This window comes from Trachemys scripta, chromosome 2 (assembly GCF_013100865.1).
Source record: "Trachemys scripta elegans isolate TJP31775 chromosome 2, CAS_Tse_1.0, whole genome shotgun sequence".
NCBI lineage: Eukaryota > Metazoa > Chordata > Testudines > Emydidae > Trachemys > Trachemys scripta.
In genome coordinates, this window is record NC_048299.1 from 107838725 (window position 1) to 107862230 (window position 23506).

A 23506-nucleotide genomic window follows, 5' to 3' on the forward strand; every position below is an offset into this window, starting at 1 on the left:
ATATTTTGTGGATAAGCACAAGAACACATACTGGTCTGCACTGCAGAAAATTCAGTATACAATAAAGCCTTGGCCAAGTCACCCAAAGTACATTTTTCTAAACAAGATGCCATTATTTTACAAAAATGTTAAAGGCCATGAAATATGAAATGGCGGGTTAGCCAAAGAATCAATATTTCTCCATAAAAGAACCCGTAGCACAACAATTGAGGATACCTAAAGCAAAGGGAATGCCGAATTTAGGAATACTGGCCAATTAAGATATGAAGGAAAAACCTCTACGCCATATGAACCTTAACTACTGAGATATAAAAGAATGAAAGTTGTCAGCACCTGCGAAAATATAGTCCCATAGCTACTTGTCAGCACTAACTGGGGTCACAACGCATATTTAAATGGAAGAGAAAATTAATGGACAAACATGAAGTAATTTAGTTTGGTTACTGTAATGTTCCTACTGTCCTTTGCTCCTAAATGCCTTTGAAAACAGCTTAATTTTTGTACTAGTTAGCAAAACCCACTCTTGGCAGAAAGATTTGGATTTAATGATAAATATCTAAACAAACTTTAACAATGTTTGTTAAACATTAACTCTTCCTTTGAAAGCAAACCAGTCACTTGTATGAATTGTGCCAAACTGAAAAAATTCCATATACTGCAACACATTAATGTAGATCCAGGCCAATGCCTTGCACAGATGTGCACAACTAAAGGCTAAGGCTATAGAACCACAAACTTATTAACTGTTTATCCAAAGTAATCTATGCTTAATAATGATATCAAAATAAAATATGCACATTTCAGACAACTGTGTTTTGACTGGCGTGTATACTTATTTTTCCTTTCCAGCAATTAAAATTTCTCAATCTCTTCCATATAATCTCTGACCAAATATTTTTGTTTTTTTGGGCAAAGCTGAGCGAGGCTTTTTTTGTTTTTTTTTCATACCAAAGTTGGTTTGAAGCATATTCTTGTCAACAGGAGACTACATTGCCAAGAATAGTACATCTTAATTTTCTACTTCAAAATCTATGCTTGTGTTTCTTATCGTAATTTTACCTTCTCTAAAGAGAGTACCTATTGCTCAGTGATTCATTATGAGGTTGGGTTCTTCTAATTCATCTTCCAAACATGTAGGCTCCTCTTTTCTCTCCCCCTCCCCGCCTCCTTCCTAGCTAGGGTCATCCTTGTCAGGCCAGCAAGGAGGCGCAGGTTAGACTTGCATCTCCAACTCCCCAGACAACTGCAATAGTTGAAGAGATTAACTATAATAAACTCTGCTTAGTACACATTGTAGAAGAGTAGTCTCAAGCATCATCTCACTTTTTTTTTTATTACCTAAACAATGGAAAAGAATTAGGATGTTTTCATCTTTCCTGCTTGTGGGCATCTGATGCTCTATGATTCATTGTATCTGGGAAGTAACCAGCAGTATAACAATCTCAACAAACACGAAGAAAACAATCTTCAAGGAAATGGAGCCAAGGGGGCGGGGGGGGGGGGAGAGAGAAACACATAACTTTTATTTGAATTTGCATTGATCATTTAAAATGTATCTGAAAAGTTTTAATAAAGAAAAAAATCAAAGAAAAAAAAAACAGAACCATTCAAAAAGCCATAGTAAACAAGGAGAGCACACCTATTTAATAGTGCTCGGTCAATGCCTGCAATAAAGACCAAATAGCCAAGTGGCAAATTCCTTGGATGAACCCTTTAGATAATATGCCTAACAAGTAGCACAGTTGTGAGAGTCCTCAACGAGGTAAAAGGAAGTTGACAAACATTTAAAGGCCTGAAAAATTCCTGTGTCTCTGTCTGTCTGCCTATATATAGTGGATATTTATGCTTTGTGGCCCTGGCCTCCCATGTAATTCTAAAAATGGTTCAGATTTTCCCCAAGGATTAGTTTTGTATAGAAGACATTCACTGCCTGGTTAAAGTGTGTAACAGTTTCTCTTGGTTGTTGAAAGGCTTAGGTCATACACAAGGTAGATAAAAGGACTTGGGGGGGTGTGTGGAGAGAAGAGGAAGGACGAATAGATTTGTAATCTGCAGTGTTGCTGTAGCCGTGTTGGTCCCAGAATATTAGAAGACAGATGAGGTAATTTCTTTTATTGGACCAACTTCTTTTGATGAGAGAGACAAGTTTTCAAGCTACACAGAGCTCTTCTTCAGATCCAAAGAAGAGCTCTGTGTAGCTCGAAAGCTTGTCTCTCTCCTCAGGAGAAGTTGGTTCAATAAAAATTACTTCACCCATCTTGTGTCTCTAAACAGATTTGTAGACAGTTTCTAGATTTGAGCAAGAAGTCCATGAACTTTCATGAACATCCATGCTCCTCAGGCTTAGTACCTCAGCTGCTGGAAGCCTTCGTGTTTGAGCAGACCTTTGAAAAGAAAGTCCCACCAGACCAGGAATCCAAAGATGCTCAATTGACAGAACTATGGAGAATTATGGGTGAGTAGGTGACTATGTTTCTGTTAGCTAACTGAGAATTTCATTATTATCATTCTTCTATGTGCAATTTATGTCCAGTCAGCCAGCCTGTAGATTTGCTTTTTGCCCAAATGCGATTGAAAGATGAAGGAAGTGGTCTTGAAAAATCTATGCACAAATTCCTTTGGGACTATTTCAAGAGATTTTCTGTCTGATGTGGATTGTTTAAGAATTCTTTCGGATTAAGCCATTGGGGCTGGAAATTTCCTTTAGGAAAAGGTAAACCCTGATGTGGAAGGCTTGAAAACTTTGGAAGAAACTCCTATTTTACTATTTATAAGATACTAAGGGAAAATATTATTAAAGCCATAAGACTTGGAAGGCCTTGACTAAAAAAAGAAAATAAACCCCATGTTACACTAACACATTTTATTGAAAGCTTCAGCTAATCACCTCAACTATGGTACAGCAATCTCCAATCTATTGGGTTGCACAGCCTCACCACTGTAAAGAGCTCTGTTGCTGCTGCTTCAGCAACAGCACTTGCTTGTGCCCCAGGCTATGGCTCCCCTTAAAGGGACAGGGACCGTCATTTTTTAAAATGTATTTGCAGAGGAAAGAGATGATACCGAAGGGGGAACAAGAAAATATCTGAGCAAAAAAGCCATGATGATATGGTTTTAAAACTGGGCAAGCTCCTTCCTGAACACTGACATTTTACTGCAGGATCACAGTCATTCAGATTGTCCAGGGGAGTTGGCAGACTGGTAATATAAACGACAAGCTGAGAGTTGCTGGCAGGCCCAAAAAAGTGATAGTCTAATCGCTCTGCAGTGGAAGAAAACTGGCAGGAGAGATATTTAAACTACCTCTAATCTGCATATTTTAACAATTTGGGTGTTCTACAGCCATGACAGGCTGGCACATGTGTTTGGCTACACTGCTACATTGGTAGGACTAAAAGGCATGTGAGGCCACGCTGACCTGATGCACACAACTGAGAAAGCCTGAAATAGAACAGAATCAGCATGTGGAATTTTTAGGCACCCATACAAGAGCAGAAACTGGTTCCATATCTTGGGAATTCAAACCACCTAAGTTCATCTACCCCAGGGGTTCTCAAACTGGGGGTTGGGACCCCTCAGGGGGTTGCGAGGTTATTACATGGGGGGGGGTCGCGAACTGTCAATCTCCACCCTAAACCCTGCTTGCCTTCAGCATTTACGATGGTGTTAAATATATTAAAAAGTGTGTTTAGTTTATTAGGGGGCTTGCTGTGTGAAAGGGGTCGCCAGTAAAAAAGTTTGAGACCCACTGATGCACCCTCAATTTGTTATTTTAATTGTGATTTCAGTTTCAGAGCTATTGGGAGTCAGAGCTGCCCTCTGGAAGAAACCCTGATCAAAAACTTGAAGAAGCAGGGCTTAAGATAGCAATCACAGGGACTGAGAATTGAAGCTAAGGCCTTCTCTGGAACAACTGGGGAAAAAAACCCACCTAATTCTGGCATCCTAGGGGGTCTAACGCCATAGACTTTTCTTACTCCTCTGATTTACCAGAGCCTCAGAAGCACTCCTGGACTCCATTTTTCACCTTAACCAGCAGAGAAAAATAGCAAAAGTCTTATAGTTTCAAAACAGACCAAATCCTGCTGATGGACTTTTGGCCCAAGTAACCTGGGGTTTGAACGTCATTTCTACAGTGGGAGAGGAATGAATGGTGAAGGGCAATGGAGCCAGGCTGGGAGAAGATTTAAAAACAACAACCACATAGCCTTCTGCTTAGAAAAAGAGAGCAGAACTCTAGAAGAACCTCCTGCTTCTCCAAGCAAGGGCGAGGGACTGGAGAGCTGTAGATGTAAGCATACAACTCCTTCAGCTGGCACATTGAGAAATTAGGAGCAAGAGTGAAAAGAAAGAGAGGTACCTATGTGCTTGGACAATATGGAGGAAGAACTTAGTCATAATGAATCACAATTTAAAGCACTCATTATAACCATTTATTTCTTGGATTGGGGCCTTACTATAAGAACTGACAGCAAAAGCAGCAGCAGTAGTAGTAGTAAATCTGCTACATGAGGTTTTAACTAAAAGCAGAGGATATATCAACTGTGTAGGACAATCTATTACATTTCACTTTCTAGAACTTTGTGGACAATAATCTTAGTTTACAACATAAATAATAAATAGAAAAATAGGATGGGATTTGGCATTTGAAACGTTATTTAATTGAACTCATGAGTAATAAATTATTTTAAAATATTTGAAGAAAATATACATCTCATTAGTGACTGCTTTTAAGAAACAAGAAATTCAAGATGTGCTGAATATAAAACACAGTGTGCAATATATAATGTTCAACATAAATTCAACATGAAAAGTAACATTTAATCTGCATATCCCCAATATCTGAAGAACAGTCTTTGTAGTTATGATAAATCATACAGTCACATCAACTAATCTGACACAGTCATACAGATTGTTCTAGTCTCCTGTAATTTTTTACTACCATCAAACAAAGCAAAGTGTAGCATAACCAAAAGGCAATGTATCAGAACAGTTTTATTTTAGAACTTCACTACTAAAGCCAAACAACCATGAAAAGGCAATATGTAGAAACAGTTGTTTTTCCAGAAGCATGATCTATTCCAGGCAACCACAACTACAGCACTGAGTGGTTAGCAACATTTACAAAACTGAAGAAAACCTATAATAAGAATAAATTATATTTTACATGTGAAAAAAAGAGAATGAATGAAATAATTTCCTATACAAGAAGTCGTCCTGTGAAAAAGAAATGAAAATGTAAAAATAAATATAAAACTTAATACATTATGGAAGCTCAAAGACAACAGCCACATGTTTTTAACCAACAATTGTAGGTAATCAACACCTTAAGATTAATCTCCTCCATACACAAGAGATAATGCATGAGGAAATTGCCGCTGAAAAGTCATAGTAGTTTAGCAAGAAATGGGTCAAACTGGGCTAACCAATGGTAGTTCAAGCCAGCAACTCCCCTCCCCCAACCCTGCCCCCCTGCCCCAGGCTGCTATTTTGTACGCCAGAATCTCAGATTTCATTTAGAAGATAGTTAAATTAAAATCCAAAACTGAAATGACAATAGTTTATAATACCTATTCTCAGATAAAAACCATTATCAGTAATCTATATCATATCATTATAGAGTAATGATATATTCAGTAAAAATAATGGAACCCTATTAGCAAGACAATAGACATGTATTTTATTCGTCAGGGCAGTATTTTTCCCTATTATTAGGATATCCCATATTTTGCTGAACCCCGAGGCTCACAGAATGAATATGGGGATTACACAAGCAGCAACAAAAACTATAGTAGCTTACAAAAGGAAATGAAGGAGGGAAACAATTTTTCAACTGGGAACATCACTGTCTACAGATGGCAGGGCTATGGATATAGATTTACGTGAAAAAAACCAAATATGCTAGAAAAAACATCATATATACCCTAGTCTATACACTGTAATCTTACCATTAGTCACCCCCTCCCCCAGTAACATGAGCCTTCCCTCCTCTTTAATTGCCTTTCTCTATACACCGCTTTATGAAATACCTCCTCACACCCTTAGTTCATTCGTATTAGCTTTCCTGGACGCTCCCGCATAGAAAAACCCTTAGAGTGAAAATATGTTTTAGACCAATTCATACCGTAAGTTTTATACAGAACACAAATGAGGGCACTGATTATTTCTAATTCTTGAATCAATCTAATATTTTCTATAGCATAAATTTAATGAGCATGCTATCTCTATTTAGTGAAACTGCCCTAGGCATACAAATATAGATAACGGGTCATGTATTCTTTCCTTCCAAGTAGCTCCTTAATCCTTCTTTACAATGCATCAGTTTTAGCAACAATTTTGTCCAAGAGGATAGGTAAAAAGTCTTCTGCACTGGAGTTATCAAAACAGCTCAGTGGAAGATAAAGAACAGCTCAATGATGGTCAAATATTTTACCAGCCAAGAAAGATCTGTCATTACTTACACTGTACGGCATAAGATGCGAGGACAACAGCAGAATTAAGAGGGCATAACAACCTGAGAAAAGAGAAAAACAGTTTTTTTTAATATATATACTTACACATAGCATGAATAGGTAGAATATTAACCATTTCTCTGCAATGTATTTTGTAACGTTTAATATTAATCTTCAGCAACTCTCACTGACTTTTTTAAACAAAAGACAATAGTCATAGCATAGTAGGGTGATGAAATTAAGTTATGTAACAGCTCATTAATGGAATGGAAATAACTTGTCTTAAATGGATATGTTCATATCCTTGTTGGATGCTTATTCTGGAAAGTGAAAAGGAAGGAAAGATTTTCTTGCTTTGGATATAACTTTAATAACTGCAGTCTATTATTTTTAACATAAGACATGAACATTAAAATTAGCCAAGTGCCAAGCGTACAAATGCAGCTCTGATCTACAGTCTACACAGAACTTGCTACCAATTTTTAAAGACAACAGGTAATGAAGATGAAAGGTTTGGACCACATTTTAGACTTTTTCACAGATGCAGACGAAAGACAGAAGGACATCAGAGCCTTCTAACTTATGCCTACCAAGCAGAGACTACGTAGAAATGAAGTCCATGAAATCTCCTGAGGACAGGGACTCTTCTCTGCTAGGACCACCTGAGGGTTAGAGGGATGTGGCAGGCCAGGGAGAGGAGAGCATGCACCACACTCTTAAGGGGTGGTACAGTCACCATGCTACTCCTTCCACAAAGGAGATCTACTTTTGAAGCACAGACAACTTGTGCCTCCTGATACCGGAGGGAGGGAAGAGGGGGACAACGTATAGGGAGGGACATGTGATTGCCCCTCATGTCACCTCTGGAAGGAAATTCCAGACCCACCTCCCTGGGCCAGAGCAGCCAATTCCATGGGTTCCTGGGGGGCTGAGGCCACAGGAGCAGGTGCTTCTGAGCCCAGCTGGGACTGGCCCTGGCCCGGGAAACTTTCAGCACCAATGTCTCCCCAGAGCTCACAGATACCACAGCAGGGGAGCACGGGAAATGCCCCTACCACCAGCGGAGCAGAGGGGTGGGAACCTGCTTCTAGCACTTTCCCCAGCGACCTCCTGTCCTGCACCCAGCCCAGAGACCACCCTGTTCTCCCCACCCTACCAGAATTACCTGCAGGGGGTGAAGGGGGCTATGCCTCCCCTGGCACATTTCCAGCTCGCTCAACCCCACTCCCTGGCAGCCAGCCCTGGGCGGGAGCAGGATGGAGCCCCTTCTCACGCCAGCTGAAGTGGCCACTCAAGATCAAGGTCGCTGCCTCTGTGCAGCGCAGCAGCTGCCTGAGAGAGCGCCCAGCTGGGGAAGCAGCAGCAGCAGCAGCCCGCCGCCTACACTCCCTGCCCGGCCCAACCTTCTGGGAACAGGGACCAAACAAGCTGGAAATGTGCCAGAAAAGGGGAGGCCTAAGTTTCTTCTGGCACAGCAGGCTATCAAGGTCTGTGCGGGGAGGGGAGAGGCGCCTCCCCCACCGTCCCAGCCTCAGATCTGCCACGACCAGGGGAAGAGATGCCTCTCCCCAATCCCAAGCCTTGCAGCTACCGTGGCTGGGGGAGAGGCGCCTCTCCCCTGGCTCAGGCTGCTGCCACAAGAGAGGGCTGGGGGGAGTCCTCTCTCCCCAGCACAGCCCCAGGATAGCCTGAACCCCAAACCTCTCATCCCCGGCTCCACCCCAGAGCCCCCACCCCCCGCCAGAGCCCTCACCCCTCTGTACCCCAACCCTCTGCCCCAGCCCTAAGCCCCCTCCCACACCCTAAACCCCTCATCCCCAGCCCCACCCCAGAGCCCATACTACCAGCCAGAGCCCTCACCCCCCCACACACACACCCCAACTCTCTGCCCCAGCCCTGAGCCTCCTCCCACATACCAAACCCCTCGGCCCCACCCCTGCCACACATCACCTACATATTGGTGCACATAACAAAATTCATTCCAGACATGGATGTAAAATATTAGAGGGAACATTGTGGGAGTCTCTGGCTTGCTCAGTCTCTATCCCCAGCAGCCATGCCCGGGAGGAGAGCAGAGGGGAAGGGCCACTGCCGCCTCCCCAACCAGGTTCTCACAGGCAGTCACTGAGCTGCACAGAGCAGTGACCCGAGCGGCTACCCTCAGAAAGCATAAGAACCGGCTTCGTCCTGCCCCTTCTGCTCTCTGCCTGGGCTTGGCTGCCAGGAATAGGGGCCAAACATGTAAGGGGGCAGGTGCAGCAGGAGAAGGACAGAGCCCCTCTCCCTCACCCAGCAAGCAGAAATCTGGGGGAGGGGGCGCTTCCCCCCAACACACACACATCACCTATGTGAAGCACAGTGCCCACTGGAGCTCAAATGAGACAGTTTCCTCTGGCACAGTCACAACATGGGTTGCTCCTTTACAGAACCAACTAGCTCTATGAATGTTAGTAACATTGTCATTTGCCTGTTTTTGTAAAGCAATATTCAATTAAGAATATTTTTATGATAGCAAAAAAATCTACTCAAAAACAGATTTTTTTCCTCCTTCACTGTTCCTTTTTATGTCCAGCTATTGAAGAAAGATTACTTCAATAAGAATTTTTCATTACCTTCCTTCCAAAATATCTGTCTTCAGTTGTAAGAAGAATAAATGCCTAGAAAACAGAATTTGGAAGAGTTGATTCATGTTCAAATATCAGATTTAATCATTTCTAAGAAATCTATATATAAAATTAAGTTATATGCATGTATTTACAAACAAACTATATGTACAAAAGTATAAGCCTACTTGGATATTCCTTTAAATCTTTAACTATGTGACTGCTCACGGTCATTCACAAGAATTAAGGTCTTTTGTAGTTCCTATTAAAAGCCAGTTCCGATCTTTAATTAGGTTAAAGGGTCACTGTTAAATGATGAAAGGTTTCCTTGGATTCAAATACTAAACGCACTGCCTCCAAAGTGCCCCCACTTAGTCAGTCTCAGGGGATAAGAGCCAGTTAACTCAGTCTTATGCATAAAATTGCAGAATAAAACCATTAGAAAATGAGGCTTGCCTAGCTCCCATGAATTTTGATTTTAGATCCAACCATCTGTCGAATCTGTGTATCAAACATCTTCTTTATAACAATAAATTATTGGTTTCAAGAGCTCATTCATAAAGTAGCTCCAATGCCCTCATCTTTAAGATAGGATCAGAAATCTTAGTTATACATGAATCAATCACAATTTCTTTTTATTCATACATTCTAGTCTTTGACAGCTATTTGTATGGCACATAAGCTGGTATCATTAAAATTTAAAAGGACAATTTAGTAATGACATCTAAAAAGGATTTGAACTCTACAAATGTTTGCATATTCATAATGTAATAGTGGCTGAACCAACTTTTTATTTGATTAAGGTGAAACTCAGTGCATGGTCTGCATGTGCTCTTCTTAAAGGAATAGCCACATGAAGTTACTATGTTATCAAATACATTAAATACATAATGCAAAAACATCAAGATTTACAATTCATTTGTCAAGTCTGTATGCTCTGCTTGAAAATCATACATGCTTCACCTGTCAGTCAATGGATTCATAGATAAAATGCATAATGCACAATTCTGTATTTAACTATGGAAGCACTGTTTACAATTCCATAGTTAAGGATGAATTAAATTTAGCAGTTAAAGCTGGGATTCAACCACTGTATTATTATTTATTATTTGTATTATCATAGCACCTAGGACTCCTATTAATGGACCAGGATCCCATTGTGACAGGCACTGAACAGACTCAGAAGACAGAGACACTCCCGCCCCAAAAGAGCTTATATTTAGATTATAAAATAAGAGAGAAAAAATGGATGCAGACAGAGTGACACTGGAGTACAAGGAAACAATAGGACAATATTGGTCAGCATGATAGGCAGGGGTGTCTGCACAACAGCAGCCTAGTTGGCAAGTTCTTTTAGGCCTTGCAACAAAGGAGAGTTTTAAGGATTTTGAAGAAGGATAATAGTTAGTTTTGCGGAGCTTCTCTTGCGGAGAGACAGCATGGAGGTGCCTGTTTGAAAACATAACAAGTGGGCAATAGAAGCTGATATCATGGATCGATGGAGACAGGAGTCATCTTTTTGATACTTAATGAGAGGTGATAGATAAAGTGATAATAGGTAATGAAGGACCTTGAAAGTAAAGACAAGTAGTTTACATTTGATACAATAGAAAAGAAGGAGCCAGTGAAGGGATGCAAAGAAGTGTGACATGGTCAAAGCGATTGGATAGGAAAATGATCTTTGCAGCAGCATTCTGAATGGGTAACAGTGGGGCAAGATTGCATTTGTCAAGGCCAAAGAGAAGAATGTTGTAATAATTGAGACATGAAATGATAACAGCCTGGACAAGAGTTTCAGCTGAGTGGAAGGATAGCAAAGGCTGTATCTTAGAGATGTGATACAGAAAGAATCTGCAAGACTTAGACATAGCCTAGATGCGAGGACCTAAAGAGATCCAAGTTAAAGATGACACCTAGGTTATGGGTCTGAGTGACAGGAAGAATGGTGGTGCTGTTCACAGTGAACAAGAAAGGAGGTTGCAGGGAGGGTTTTTTTCAGGGGTGGTGTGTGAGAGAGCAGAGATTAAAAGCTCTGTTTTTGTTTGAAACTGACAGCACTTTCCCTGAGTACAGAACGAGTTTTCTGAGAATTTATAAGTAAATCTTAGTCTGTGAGTTAAAAAAAAATATTTAAAACGGGTTCTTTAATAAATGTAGCACTCTATGTCACAACAAATTTTTTGTCCTTATTGATTTCAGTAACAAAACAGTCTTCAAAACTTCCTATGTAGTAAAAACTCACTGAAATCTTGTACAACTTAGGCTAGGTCCACACTACCCGCCTGATTCGGCGGGTAGAGATCGATCTTCTGGGATCAATTTATCGCGTCTCATCTGGACGTGATAAATCGATCCCAGAAGCGCTCCCCCATCGACTGCAGAAATCCTTCTCGCCGAGAGGAGGAAGCACTGTCGACGGGGGAGCTTGCCTGGACCACGTGGACCCGCAGTAAGTAAACTTATTTTGATCTAGGAAACGTTGACTTCAGCTACGCTATTCTCGTAGCTGAAGTCGACGTTTCCTAGATCGATCCCCAGCCCCAGTGTGGACCAGCCCTTAGCCTCACTCCCATTAGGAACAATGTGAGATGGTGTTCATTTTGAAGAAGGGCTTTGCCCTACAGTGACACCACAAGTAATTTTTTTATATGAATAGGTCTTTAAAATCAGTTTAATCTAATCGAGGACTATAAACACTGTTATGCACTTATAGTTGTATGGGTATTGTATGGCATCACTATAGAACTGAGTTATGGTTGTCTGAGTGCCTTCACTGTTCACTTCCAAATCTCAATATGTTTGGATTCTTTTATTTAACTGTAAGGGGTCAGACTCACCCCGGCGGCACCCCCTAGTGGACGTCTGGGGAATCAGCTCAATCCAGCCCGGAGCGCCCTCTGCAGGCCAGTGATCCACCTTGTCGTCTGCACTGGCCCCCGTGTTCCTCCCAGGACCCTGGTGCCCCTTGCTCTGGGTGCTGCCCCCTGGCAATACCCACACACGCTGGGTCTCCCCTCCCAGGGGAACCCCCACCCACTAACCCCACCTCGCCTCAGTGCAAGGCTACTGCCAGTCATCGTCTAGCCCCACGCCTGGGGCAGACTGCAGTATCAGCCTACTCATCACTGGCAAGGAGGGTTTGGACCTGATGCCTTGGCCTACACCTTGGTTGCCCTCTGCAACCCCCAGTACCCCTTAGCCTAATAAGAGGCCGCAGCCTGGGGCTTTCCAGGCTGGAGCTCCCCAGCTCCTTAGCCTTTCCCCCGCCCTGCTCCACTCAGGTACTCTGTCTTAGCTCCCTGCAGCCAGGCCCTTCTCTTTCTGAACGCAGAGAGAGACTCTGTCTGAGCTCCTGGCTCCCTGCCTTTATAGGGCCAGCTGAGTCTGTTTGGGGCGTGGCCCCAGCTGCAGCCACTTCCCCCTAATCAGCTCAGCCTTCCCTGCCCCAGCCTTCTCCCAGGGCAGTTCCAAACCCCTCGGGTCAGGAGCAGGTGTCCACCCCACTACAATAACCATAACTCTGAATTTCTTGGGTTTATTATGATTGGTTCTGGGATGATTTCACCATCACTTTAGTGTTTTTTACCATGGAGCATACATAACAGTAATTTAAAAGTTTTAGTGTGGGAATACTGTATAATTGTTTACTTACATAAGGAAAACTACTCCTACTTCTTCTCATCCCAAATGGCAATTATTTTGTGCTTTAATTTTCATTCTAGCTCAAACCTGAGAGGCTATGAATACCTACAAGGCCCATTGATTGGAAGTTGTAGGTGTTAAACCTCACCCAGTATTACATCATTTGTAAAGAATTTATCTTATTTATTGCATATTCTAGTTACATTAAGAAATTAGGTTTAATGTGGTAATGCCATGTGGCATAAACATTTCCTATATTCTACCAAGGGCTTCTACCAAGTGCTTCTGTAAACCATGCAATGGATATAACATTGAACACTTGGTTTCTACTGTTCTCATAAAATGTAGCGTGCTCACAGGACACACTCCATGGTAAGACCGCATGATTAATATTTTAAAGTGTAAAAAATGCAAAAAGTTAAGGATCCTATATCAAAAGTAGCTACAATATTGTACTTCATAACTGTAATGACACTACAAAATATATAAGCTATAATAATTACAAGCAAAAAGAAGTTAAAAGAATTACATTACAATATCATGCATTTGAAATGCCTGATTTATGGTTGCGCATGCAACTGTAATTTTGTCTCTTTGTATATACACCCTGTACACTGAATGAGGCAAAGGTCTCAGACTACAAAATAGTATATGATAATTTAATTAAAGATTGTATTAAAATACATATGCACAAAACCTGAAAGGAATTTCATGGTCAAAAAAAGGAACTTCTCTGACCAGAGGACTTCCCCCTCTTGAATTTCAAAGGTCTGCTGCAACAATAGAGGTGTTAGAGCTTTTCAGAAAAATTTTATAATCATTTTTTATAATGAAAAGTATTAAGCAACTTAACAATGGAGGAGGGGGCAAGAGGGAGGTTGCTCCCCCAAAATGAGGAAAAAATGAACTACTACATGTGTTAAAACTGGCCAAATCAAAGTTGCTGTAGAAGCACTAAAGTAACAGTCAGGAGATGCAAAAACTTAATTGTGCAACCTTTATTTTTAAAAATGATTATATTTAGTTGAAAGAGAAAGAATTACATGAATGCATACTTCCGGGAAGCATTTACTGCTTTAACTACAGGTGTTTAGTGTGCAGTGGCAGAGTCCCTAGGGCCAGTTAGTGTAGGAGTTCTCAAGGTTTTTCTTTCTGAGGCCCCCCCTAACATGCTATAAAAATTCCAGGGCCTAGCAGTGGGGGGGCTGGGTTTCTGAACTTCAGCCATGGGGGAACTTGGGGCTCCAGCTGTGGTGGGGGGGTAGGGGAGGGCTCATGGCGTTGGGGCTTCTGCCCCGTGGGGCGAGGGGGGGACTTGGGGCTCCAGGCTTCTGCCCCGCAAGGCAAGGGGGCTCCTGGCTTTAGGTCTGCAGGGCAGGGGCAGCTCAGGGCTCACGGACGCCCTAAAACAGCTTGCAGACTCCCAGGGGGCTGTGTACCCCTGGTTGAGAACCACTGAATCAGTGAACAGAAAGCTAGTGCACTATAAAATCACATCCTGGCTTGCGAAGCTCTAACTTTCCATGTAAACAAGCACTACGAGCCATATCCTGCAAGCACTCCATTGCGAAATCTCGATCTTCCATGTCAGTGTATTCAGAAATAGGCCCTTTGTTTGTTACAAACATATATTACTTGTGTTCAGTGATGTGTGGGGCCCTGAGTCAGTGATGCATGCAACAGCAATGAATTAGTTGAACATTTCTCACTTTTGGAGGAGAGTTATTGGTTTCAGGCAAATCTATATCCTATTTTGAATTGTGTGTTTGATTTTTGGATGTGTATCCCTTTCCCATTTCTTGATTCTAGTAAGATGGTTTCTCCACATAACAGAATACCTTAGTATTCTCAATTAGAACTCAGTTATAAAAGTCTTGTTGAAAATTGTAACACAAGTCATATATGGTCCCTTAGAAGTACAATAAGTTACCTTATGAAACAGGCTGTTTTGATAATGAAAGGCTATATGACTTTCTGGTACGCTAAAGGCCAGCATGATTCATGTTTTTTCATATCAACACTACTCACACTGCATATGTTGCGCCTTCCTTGTGTGACACACACAGAGCTGATATGTAATACTGTTATGAATACTGGGATGTCACAATTTTACGAACATGGTATGCGACTGGATCAGTGAGGGGAAGTTACTGCATATTTGATTATTAGAATTTCCTGCATGACTCTATTGACCGAACTTGTACTGGGGGTAATAGCATGTTTATTTTACATTGACAGGGCTCAAAATCAAGGGAGTCTGTAGCTGAAGGTGACACGGGGCTTCCCACATAAGAACCCCCAAGCACACACTTAAAAGAATGGGGTAAGCTGTTAGGTTCAAGGATCCTGTCTCTTGACTATAACCAGTTGCAAACTTTGTTCTGCCAAAGCTAGGAGTTACCAGATCAAAGAGTTATAAACAGTGTTTTAAAAAGTGGCTCAATTCCTATGAAAGGGCTGAGTTGCCAGGGGCTGACCAGGGAGAAAAGTTGACAGTAGCTGGAAGATGAAATTCCCAGTTCAGGAATACACTAAAATCGCAGCATGTCTACAGTGGCTTGGGTAAGCTGCTCAAATACATACCTAGGGTCTCAGACAGGGTTGTCTTCGGGCAGCTAGCCTGAACTGCTGTGGCTATTCTGCTCTTTTTAGCATGTTAGCTCCAACCGAGCTAGAACAGGTCTATCTACCCAAGCTGGGAATTACACCTCCCAGCTGCTGCATAGACCTACCCAGAGAGGCTCAACGGAAAAGTCTAAAGGGAGTTAGTCATACTAGGGTCCCTGTGTGGAAGATGGTTAAACACCGGAAAACTAGATATACGCATAGTCTTTTTATTATTTGGTTTTTTAGATGTTGTATCTGAAATGCTTGTGTTCTAAATACAAACCTTGCTTTAAGAAGGTTGTTTGGTAACTATTGCCCTAGAGGATACAGAATTGCAGGGTCTGGACATAAGCAGATCTGCTGAGGTAAATCACGGGTGATACACAGGGGACTGCAACCAGGGCCCACTCTGAGCATAGGAGAATCATATGATACCACCTCCAGACAGAGGTGACAGTTTGAGGCCAGAGGTCTACACTCAGGATACACTCCAAAAGACCAGGCGGGGTCAGAGATGCAATTAACCTATTAACTGTGACACCTTGTGTCACATTAAACTATATGCCTGAACCTTCTGAAAGTAAGCTCTACGTGGCAGGAACTATTCAGTCTGTGCCTTATGACCAGTTGTATAGCATCATACACACCTATAACACTATATAAATACTAAACACTTTACTTAAATAGCAAATCCCCACACCTTTTATATTAAACAGATTTCAGAATAAATATATAGAATAAATTGCAGTCTAACATCAGAAAATAAAAAGAGACTGTTACGAATTCTTAGTTGATGAATGTAAATTTTGAAAATAAAGTTACCTGGTTTGTTCCTGCTGCAGTGTGTTGGGATCAGGTATAAAAAATCTTACTCGAAAATGGATGGTGCAGGGAAAACCTCCTACAACGTTTTACAAAAGTAAATCAGTATTTCTATTTTTTATTTATTTCTGTAAAATTTATAGAAAAAACTACAACAGAAAATAACCACATAATATGACAAATCTGATTTACTTTCTTTTTTTGACATGGGAAGAAATCATGAAATATATCTGTTCACTATTCCCGCACTCCCACTATATTGTTAAGTCTTTTGCTACTTTCAGAGCAAGAACACACAAATATATCTTTCTTTGAAAAACAATCCTGTTCATGAAGCAGTTATCAGCATGGTCTATTCAGTTCCCTTCTTTTATATTTTTAACAGTGCCATTTTTAACATAGCAATTTGTGTTGGAAAAAAGTACATTCCATTCCTTCTGGTATTAAAAGAGGAAAGTCTTAAAAAAGAGGAAAATACACCTGATGCAAGTATCTCATAAGACAAGCAAGAATGTTATATCAGGAAAATTTAGAGAATCCTCTGTATTTCCTCTTGTGGAAAATAAACAGTAACAAAGCTTTAACAATTATTGTGCATAACTAACTTTTAACCTTATTTAAAATCACACACAAGCTACCAAATGAGCTAGAATCAGGAGATCAAAAACAGAATTTATGTTTCAACTTCACTAGTGATTATATAGCTTTGACTACATCTGCACTGAGTAAAAAATTGTTACCAGAAGTTGTTTATAAATAGTTCATGCTAAAAATAATTATGCCCTGTAATTTTTTTTTGTTTAAAGACTGAGTTCAAACACTAGAGACTAATTTTGCTCCACTCTGGCCAGACTAAGAGCTTTACCTGAAATATTTGAAACCATTACACTCTTACCCCATCAACTACTTACTCTCCCCTCTACTGCTGACATTATTGGGAACAGTAATGTACAGAGGTCACCAGACAGCTACTATTTTCACTATTGTGTTGTCTAACTTTGCTCAGACCAGAGCTAGAGGACAGAGTGGTAATGTTGGTTACCTACAGTGTCTAATCTACATTGGAGCAGCTACCACTACTGAAGCTTAACCAGTAGTAAGAACTGTGGGAAGTTTTGCCAAAACGTCTACTGTTAATGCCCAAAAGTGAAGTTCAGAATTGTGTTTCTTCTAATCAACGATATAGGTAGAAGAGGAATTCAGGCCAGAAAAAGTTAGATTTTTACGTAAAGTATCTTACCTTTAAGCTGTTTTCTAACAGGTTTGCTTGATTCGAGCCATCGCTGTGAAATGAAAAATTAGATGATTTTTTTTAAAAGAACTTTTAAAATATAGTTTTTTTAAATTTAACACTATACTTACAGGGGAATCTACTGACTCTTCACTTTGTTGTAAACCAAAATATTCCTTCTCTGTCACACCCAAGTGGTTATAGGCCATATCCAACAAAACCTGACCAGTATCTTGTTTCTGAAAACAAAGAACACTCCATAAATGAAATGCACACTCTTTTGTTTTTAATTAAAAATCTAAACGGAAAAATTGGTTATAAAATTTAGTATATAAATAAAATGGTTAAAAGTTTCTCAGAACAGAGATCATTAGACATAGAGTACATTAATGTGAATAATCTCTCGCTAAAATAACATTCTTAAGGTTGCCAAAGTCGTACTCAAAAGTTCAGAAGTATCAGAATTTAGGTTGTCTATACAACCTTAATTCTGCCCTCCTTGTGAACGCATAGTGATACAGTCTTTAATAAAATGATCACATACTATTTGTTCTCCAGGACCCCTGCCTCATTCAGTGCACAGGATGGATGATGTCAGTGGCATAACAAGGCCCCAGAGTGCCCTGGTGCAAGAACAGATGAGGGGTCCCCTCTCCCAGCCTCCTCATTCTCCAGGGTGGGTACCTGGGGACCCCAGTCACCCCCTGCAATCCTCCCCCAGCCGCCACCTTACCCTCTACTGCCTGGGGCAGGGGTCCTGCTCCCCATCTGCTCCCTGCCACCCTTCCCCTGCTGCCACTCAGCTCAACCACAAGGGGAGCTGGATATCTGCCACTCAAGTCCTCACACTCTGCATCCCAGCCTGAATTCCCCACACGGCCCCCCCATATTCCTCACCCCCAGCACACACCCCTAGCCCACATACTCTGCTTGGCCTCCAGCAACTCACTCCAACCCTCAGTCCGCCTCCTGCACCTTTCTGGATGAACTCCTCACTGCTGAAGCAGTGGTCGCACAGTGAATCTAAAGTGGCAGCGGGAGGCTTTCCAGGCAGTGAGGCTCACGGGGACTGGAGCGGTAGGTGTGGGCTGAAGCCCTGGCAGTGCCATCAGGAGCAGCCCCAAGCCGCTCAGTCACAATCTTACTTGCACTGGGGGGCCAGGGGCAAGAAGTAGCTACAGAGGGGCCAAGGGAGTGCTTCCCCAGCAGCCCATCTGGGGATCGCTTCCTACTTCTCAGAGCCCTTGAGGAAGGGGCAGGAGCCCTCCCCCAGCAGCTTGGTTGAGCGGGCCACTAGGCTGCCTATAGGTGGAGTGGTCTCTGCTGGTTGGGCCCCATCACCTCATGGGCCCAGGGCAAATGCACCACAGGATGGTGCTACATTAATAAGAAACTACTCAATATTTTTGATTCTCATTATTCAATGTATGCCCAGGCCTTTTCTTCTGCACACTAGTCAAACTCTGCTCTGAAGACAATTATGGATTTCCCCATATACTTATCTATGGCACTCATCACTACAGTATCTGAATGCTTCACAAACATTAATTTTTTTTAGGTGAAGTGAGGGGATAGAATTAGTCCCATTTTACGAATGGCAAACTGAGGCACAGAGGTGAAAAGTATCCACTAATTGTTGGTGCTCAATTTGAGATGCCTAGGACCTGATATTTCAGAGTACTTATTATTAGATATCACTTTAATATGTTCAAGCACAGCTCCCACTGACTTCTGCAGTTGTGAGTGTGATGCTTCCCAGCAGTACCCCGAGTTATGATGCGCCTCACTACCACCTGCCCTTAGCGTGAGGAAGCCTTGTCAGTGCCTGCCAGGGGTCAGCTCCTGACTCCACCAGCCACAGGCAACACAACCCTCCCCTATCAGACTATGCAGACTGTATCGTCCCTTTGAAGATAGATTCACCCCAACCCCCAAGTTCTCTGGGCATTCCCCAGCCGCTCATCCATCAGAAACTCCTTACATATAATCTGCACATACATTTCCCAAAGATTATGATGACCAGCGTGACACAGGCTTTCAGTAGAGATCTTACATTACACTTTTTAGTGAACTAGTATGTAAATACTAGACCCAAAGAATGCCAGGTGGCATCTAGAGGACCTTGGGTCACAGTGAGTGATCAGAACTTCTGAAAAATCAAGTCAGAGAGTCTCAAGGTATCTTTCGGAGGATCCGTCTCATCTACCTTTCTGTGTCTATGTCCTTGGTCCCCTTTTCTTCTCCCTTTACATTTTATCTCCCAGTAATTTCAACCCCAAACAGAAATTCAACCACTATCTCTATGCTGATGACTCACAGAGCTACCTCTCTACATTAGACATCTCATCCTGCCTCTGACATCTCCTCATAGATATATAGCTGTCAGCAGTATTCTGTCTAATTTTTTACATCCATGTGCAGAAAGAATTTTATGTACACCAATATGGATGTGATGTGTGGTGGCGGTGGGGCTGAGGGATTTGGCGTGTGGGAGGGGGCTCAAGGCTGCGGCAGAGAATTGAGGTGCGGGGGAGTGAGGGCTCTGGCTGGGGGGGGGTGAAGGCTCTGGGTTGGGGCTGGGGATGAGGGGTTCATGGTGGAGGGGGCTCAGGGCTGGGGCAGGAGTTCAGGGTGCAGGAGGGAGCTCAGGGCTGGGGCAGAGGGTGTGGGGGGGTGAGGGCTCCGGCTGGGGATGAAGGCTCTGGGATAGGACTGGGGATGCTTGGGGTGCAGGAGGGGGCTCAGGGCTGGGGTTCAGGGGGTGAGGGCTCCGGGGTGGGGCAAGGGAGGAGGGGTTTGGAGCGTAGGCTTGCTGCAGCAGATCAGGGCCAGGTGAGAGGCGCCTCTCCCCAGCCACGTCAACTCCAGTGGGGCTCGGCTGGGGGAGAGGCGCCTCTCCATGGCCAGAGCAGTTCCGGTGGGGCAGGGCTGGGCTGGGCTGGGCTGGACTGGGGTAGGGGAGCCTCTCCACGGCTGCTCCGGCAGGGCAGGGCTGGGCGCCTTACCCCAGCAGCAACAGCTCCGGTGGGGCTGGGCTGGACCGGGGGAGGAGCACCTCACCCCACCTGACAGCCCTTGATAGCCTGCCGTGCGGCCGCACAGCTTAGAGGCAATATAGGCTGTCAGCTCAAGCTCAACAAGGCTAAAACAGAGCCCTTCATCTCAGTCCCTCTCCCAAGCACTACCTCCTTTCTCACTGCAGACACCACCACAGCCTGCCCATTGCTCAGGTCCATATCTCGGTTGTCATCTTCAACTTGAACCTCGCATGAAGTCATCCCATCCAGGCTATATCTAAATTTTGCCATTTTTTCTCTGCATAACATTCTAAGATGCGGTCTTTCCTATCCATCCACCCAGCTAAAATTCTTGTCCAGGCTCTCACCATCTCATGTCTGAGTTACTGCAACATCCTCTTCTGTCTTGATAATCTTGCCCCACTCATAATATCCATTCAGAACACCGCTACAAAGATTTCTCCTAACCTGTCGCTTTGACTATTCACCTCTCTCTTTGCACCCTCTATCACTTCAAATGTAAGCTTCATGTCCTATCCCACCCTCCCAATCATTTCTCTTTCACTACCAAGATGTTGTCTCATGTCTCCAGTCATCCCATGATGGCAGCCTCCATTGCCACCTTATTATATTTTAAAACAAGCACCTTCATGCTACCCCTCCTGCTTGGGAGGAGCTCCCCATAATCATCCCCAAAGCTACCTCGTTATCCACCTTTAAATCCCTCCAAAAAAGTCTTGTTTTCACTAATGCCTATAAAAAACTTAACATTTGGGCCACTAGTGTGCTGAGACCACTGCCTATTGTGACCAATATTGTCTCATTGTTTCCTTGTACTCTCCTGCTTGTTAGCAACCATCTGTCGTCTCTGGTATTATACTAGATTGTAAGCTCCTTCTGACAAAGACCCTTCTAATGTAGAATCATAGAATCATAGAATATCAGGGCTGGAAGGGACCTCAGGAGGTCATCTAGTCCAACCCCCTGCTCAAAGCAGGACCAATCCCCATACAGATTTTTGTCCCAGATCCCTAAACGGCCCCCTCAAGGATTGAACTCACAACCCTGGGTTTAGCAGTCCAATGCTCAAACCACTGAGCTATCCCTCCCCCCCACACACACAGCTGTAGACACAGCTATGCCAGCTAAAAAGTGCTTTTGTCATTGCAGTTTATATAGGCTTGTTGAGTGAAATAAGCTGTACTGGCAAAACCATTTTATGCCAGCGCAACTATTTCTACACTACAGCTTTGACCAGCATAAAGTCTCCCCCTAATTCTCCCACCACTCCCAAAAATAAATCATACCCTAACTGACATTGCTATGCTGGCCAAGTTTTTAGTGTAGACCAGTCTTTGCCACATCATACTTTGAGATCCTCTGATGAAGTGTACCATCAAGTGCCAAGTACTTTATAAAGGTAGGTATTTTTATCCCCATTTTACATGGGAGGAAACAGAAGCAACAAGATGACTGTAATGAGTTGCGTTTGAAGTAGAATTCAGTTCTCCTAACCCCCAATGCCCTAGTGTAATGATTAGGCCATAAGGTATCCAATAGGTAGAGAATAAAGTTATGGGCACTCCACATGAAACGACGTATTTGTGATCGCAGAAACCTTTCCTAAAACTCGCATTTAAAAAGGGTATCCTAATATAGGAGAAATCAATATTAGGAGATGTAAACATTTTTCTACAGAGATGAAGCGCTTTCAAAATTCCTACTTATTCTGGCATTAAAATGCAGGCCACCTCATCTTTTACACACACACACACACACACACACACACACACACACGCACACACACTTTTCAGATTACTATCAAGAATTTAATACCTGGCAGTGGACATTCTTTTCAGTTTAACCACTTCATAACAAGTGTTCACAATAGTCACCTCCATTAAAAAGGTCCCTCCTGAATTTAACCTCATTGATACAAACTTGGCAGATTTATTAAACATAGGACTGCCACAGTCAAAACATTTCCACCATGCACCTACTTTCCTCCTCTGACACTTATTAGAATTACTTTCCAGATTTATGTGGATAATTGTAGAGCTGACAAACTCAAAATCCTCTAGCTTCTTAGAGGGCACAATGCTATTGTCTTCGACTTCGATTACAAGTTCTCTAAATATATTCTTTAATATTTATATTCACTAGTGCCTAGAGGCTAAGTAGGCTGGGGCCATATTGTGCTCGTTGCCGTATAGACATATAGAAAATGATAGTCCCTACCCCAAAGAACTTACGATATGGAATTTATTATATACACATGTATATCCCTCACCAATAAATTACCGTAAATGCAGTCTCTTCTGGGTGATAGTTTAACAGCACAGTGCAACACTCTACACCAATGGTTTTCAAAGTTTCAGGTCACGACCCAGTCCTGGGCACTGGGTCGCCTTGCTCAGCATCCAGGGACTCTGGTGGCTGGCCAGTAAAAACTAATAGTCCCTACCTGTTCTGACACTGCGCTGTGCCCCAGAAGTAGCCAGCAGCAGATCTGGCTCCTAGGCCGGGGGCCATGAGGCTCCACGTGCTGCCCCCACACTGAGCACCGGCTCCACACTCCCATTGGCCTGGAACTGACTAATGGGAGCTGGGGGCGCAGCAGTGCCTGTGGGCGAGAGCCGCACGGAGCTGCTTGTGTGCCTCCGCCTAGGAGGCTGGACCTTCCCGTGCAGTGGGATGCAGTGCCAGGACAGGCAGGAAGCTTGTCTCTGCATGCTGGCTGCACCACTGACAGGGAGCCGCCGGACGTAAGCCTGTACCCCGATCCCCTGCCCCAGCCCGGACCCCCCCGAAACTTGGAGCCCCCTCCTGCACCCCAAACTCCTCATCCCCAGCCCCACCCCAGAGCCTGCACTCCCAGCCCAGAGCCCTGACCCCCTCCCACACCTCAATCCCCTGCCCCAGCCCTGAGCCCCTGCCCACACCCCAAACCCCTCAGCCCCAGCTCCATTGGGTCGCAGACATCAACAATTTTCTTCAACTGGGTCACCAGAAAAAAAGTTTGAAAACCACTGCTCTACACCTTCCTCTTCTTCTCCCCCATGACAGCCCTAACCTCACTTTCTACCAAAGTCACAGTTCTATAATGGTATTTTCTTTTGAAAATTGAGCCTC

At 43.1% G+C, this 23506-nt stretch overlaps 1 protein-coding gene across 3 annotated transcripts in view; it reads right to left on the reverse strand.

Annotated features, from left to right (window-relative positions):
- Window positions 1-23506, reverse strand: part of PTPN3 (protein tyrosine phosphatase non-receptor type 3) — a 279790-nt gene that overhangs the window by 158826 nt on the left and 97458 nt on the right. For all 3 annotated transcript variants that reach the window (XM_034761382.1, XM_034761381.1, XM_034761380.1), the window contains 5 exons: window positions 17489-17596; window positions 17367-17409; window positions 16127-16205; window positions 9065-9109; window positions 6462-6514 (listed from right to left, as the gene is read on the reverse strand). In XM_034761382.1, the coding sequence (XP_034617273.1) occupies window positions 6462-6514; window positions 9065-9109; window positions 16127-16205; window positions 17367-17409; window positions 17489-17596 (328 nt within the window). The remainder of the gene's footprint in view (window positions 1-6461; window positions 6515-9064; window positions 9110-16126; window positions 16206-17366; window positions 17410-17488; window positions 17597-23506) is intronic.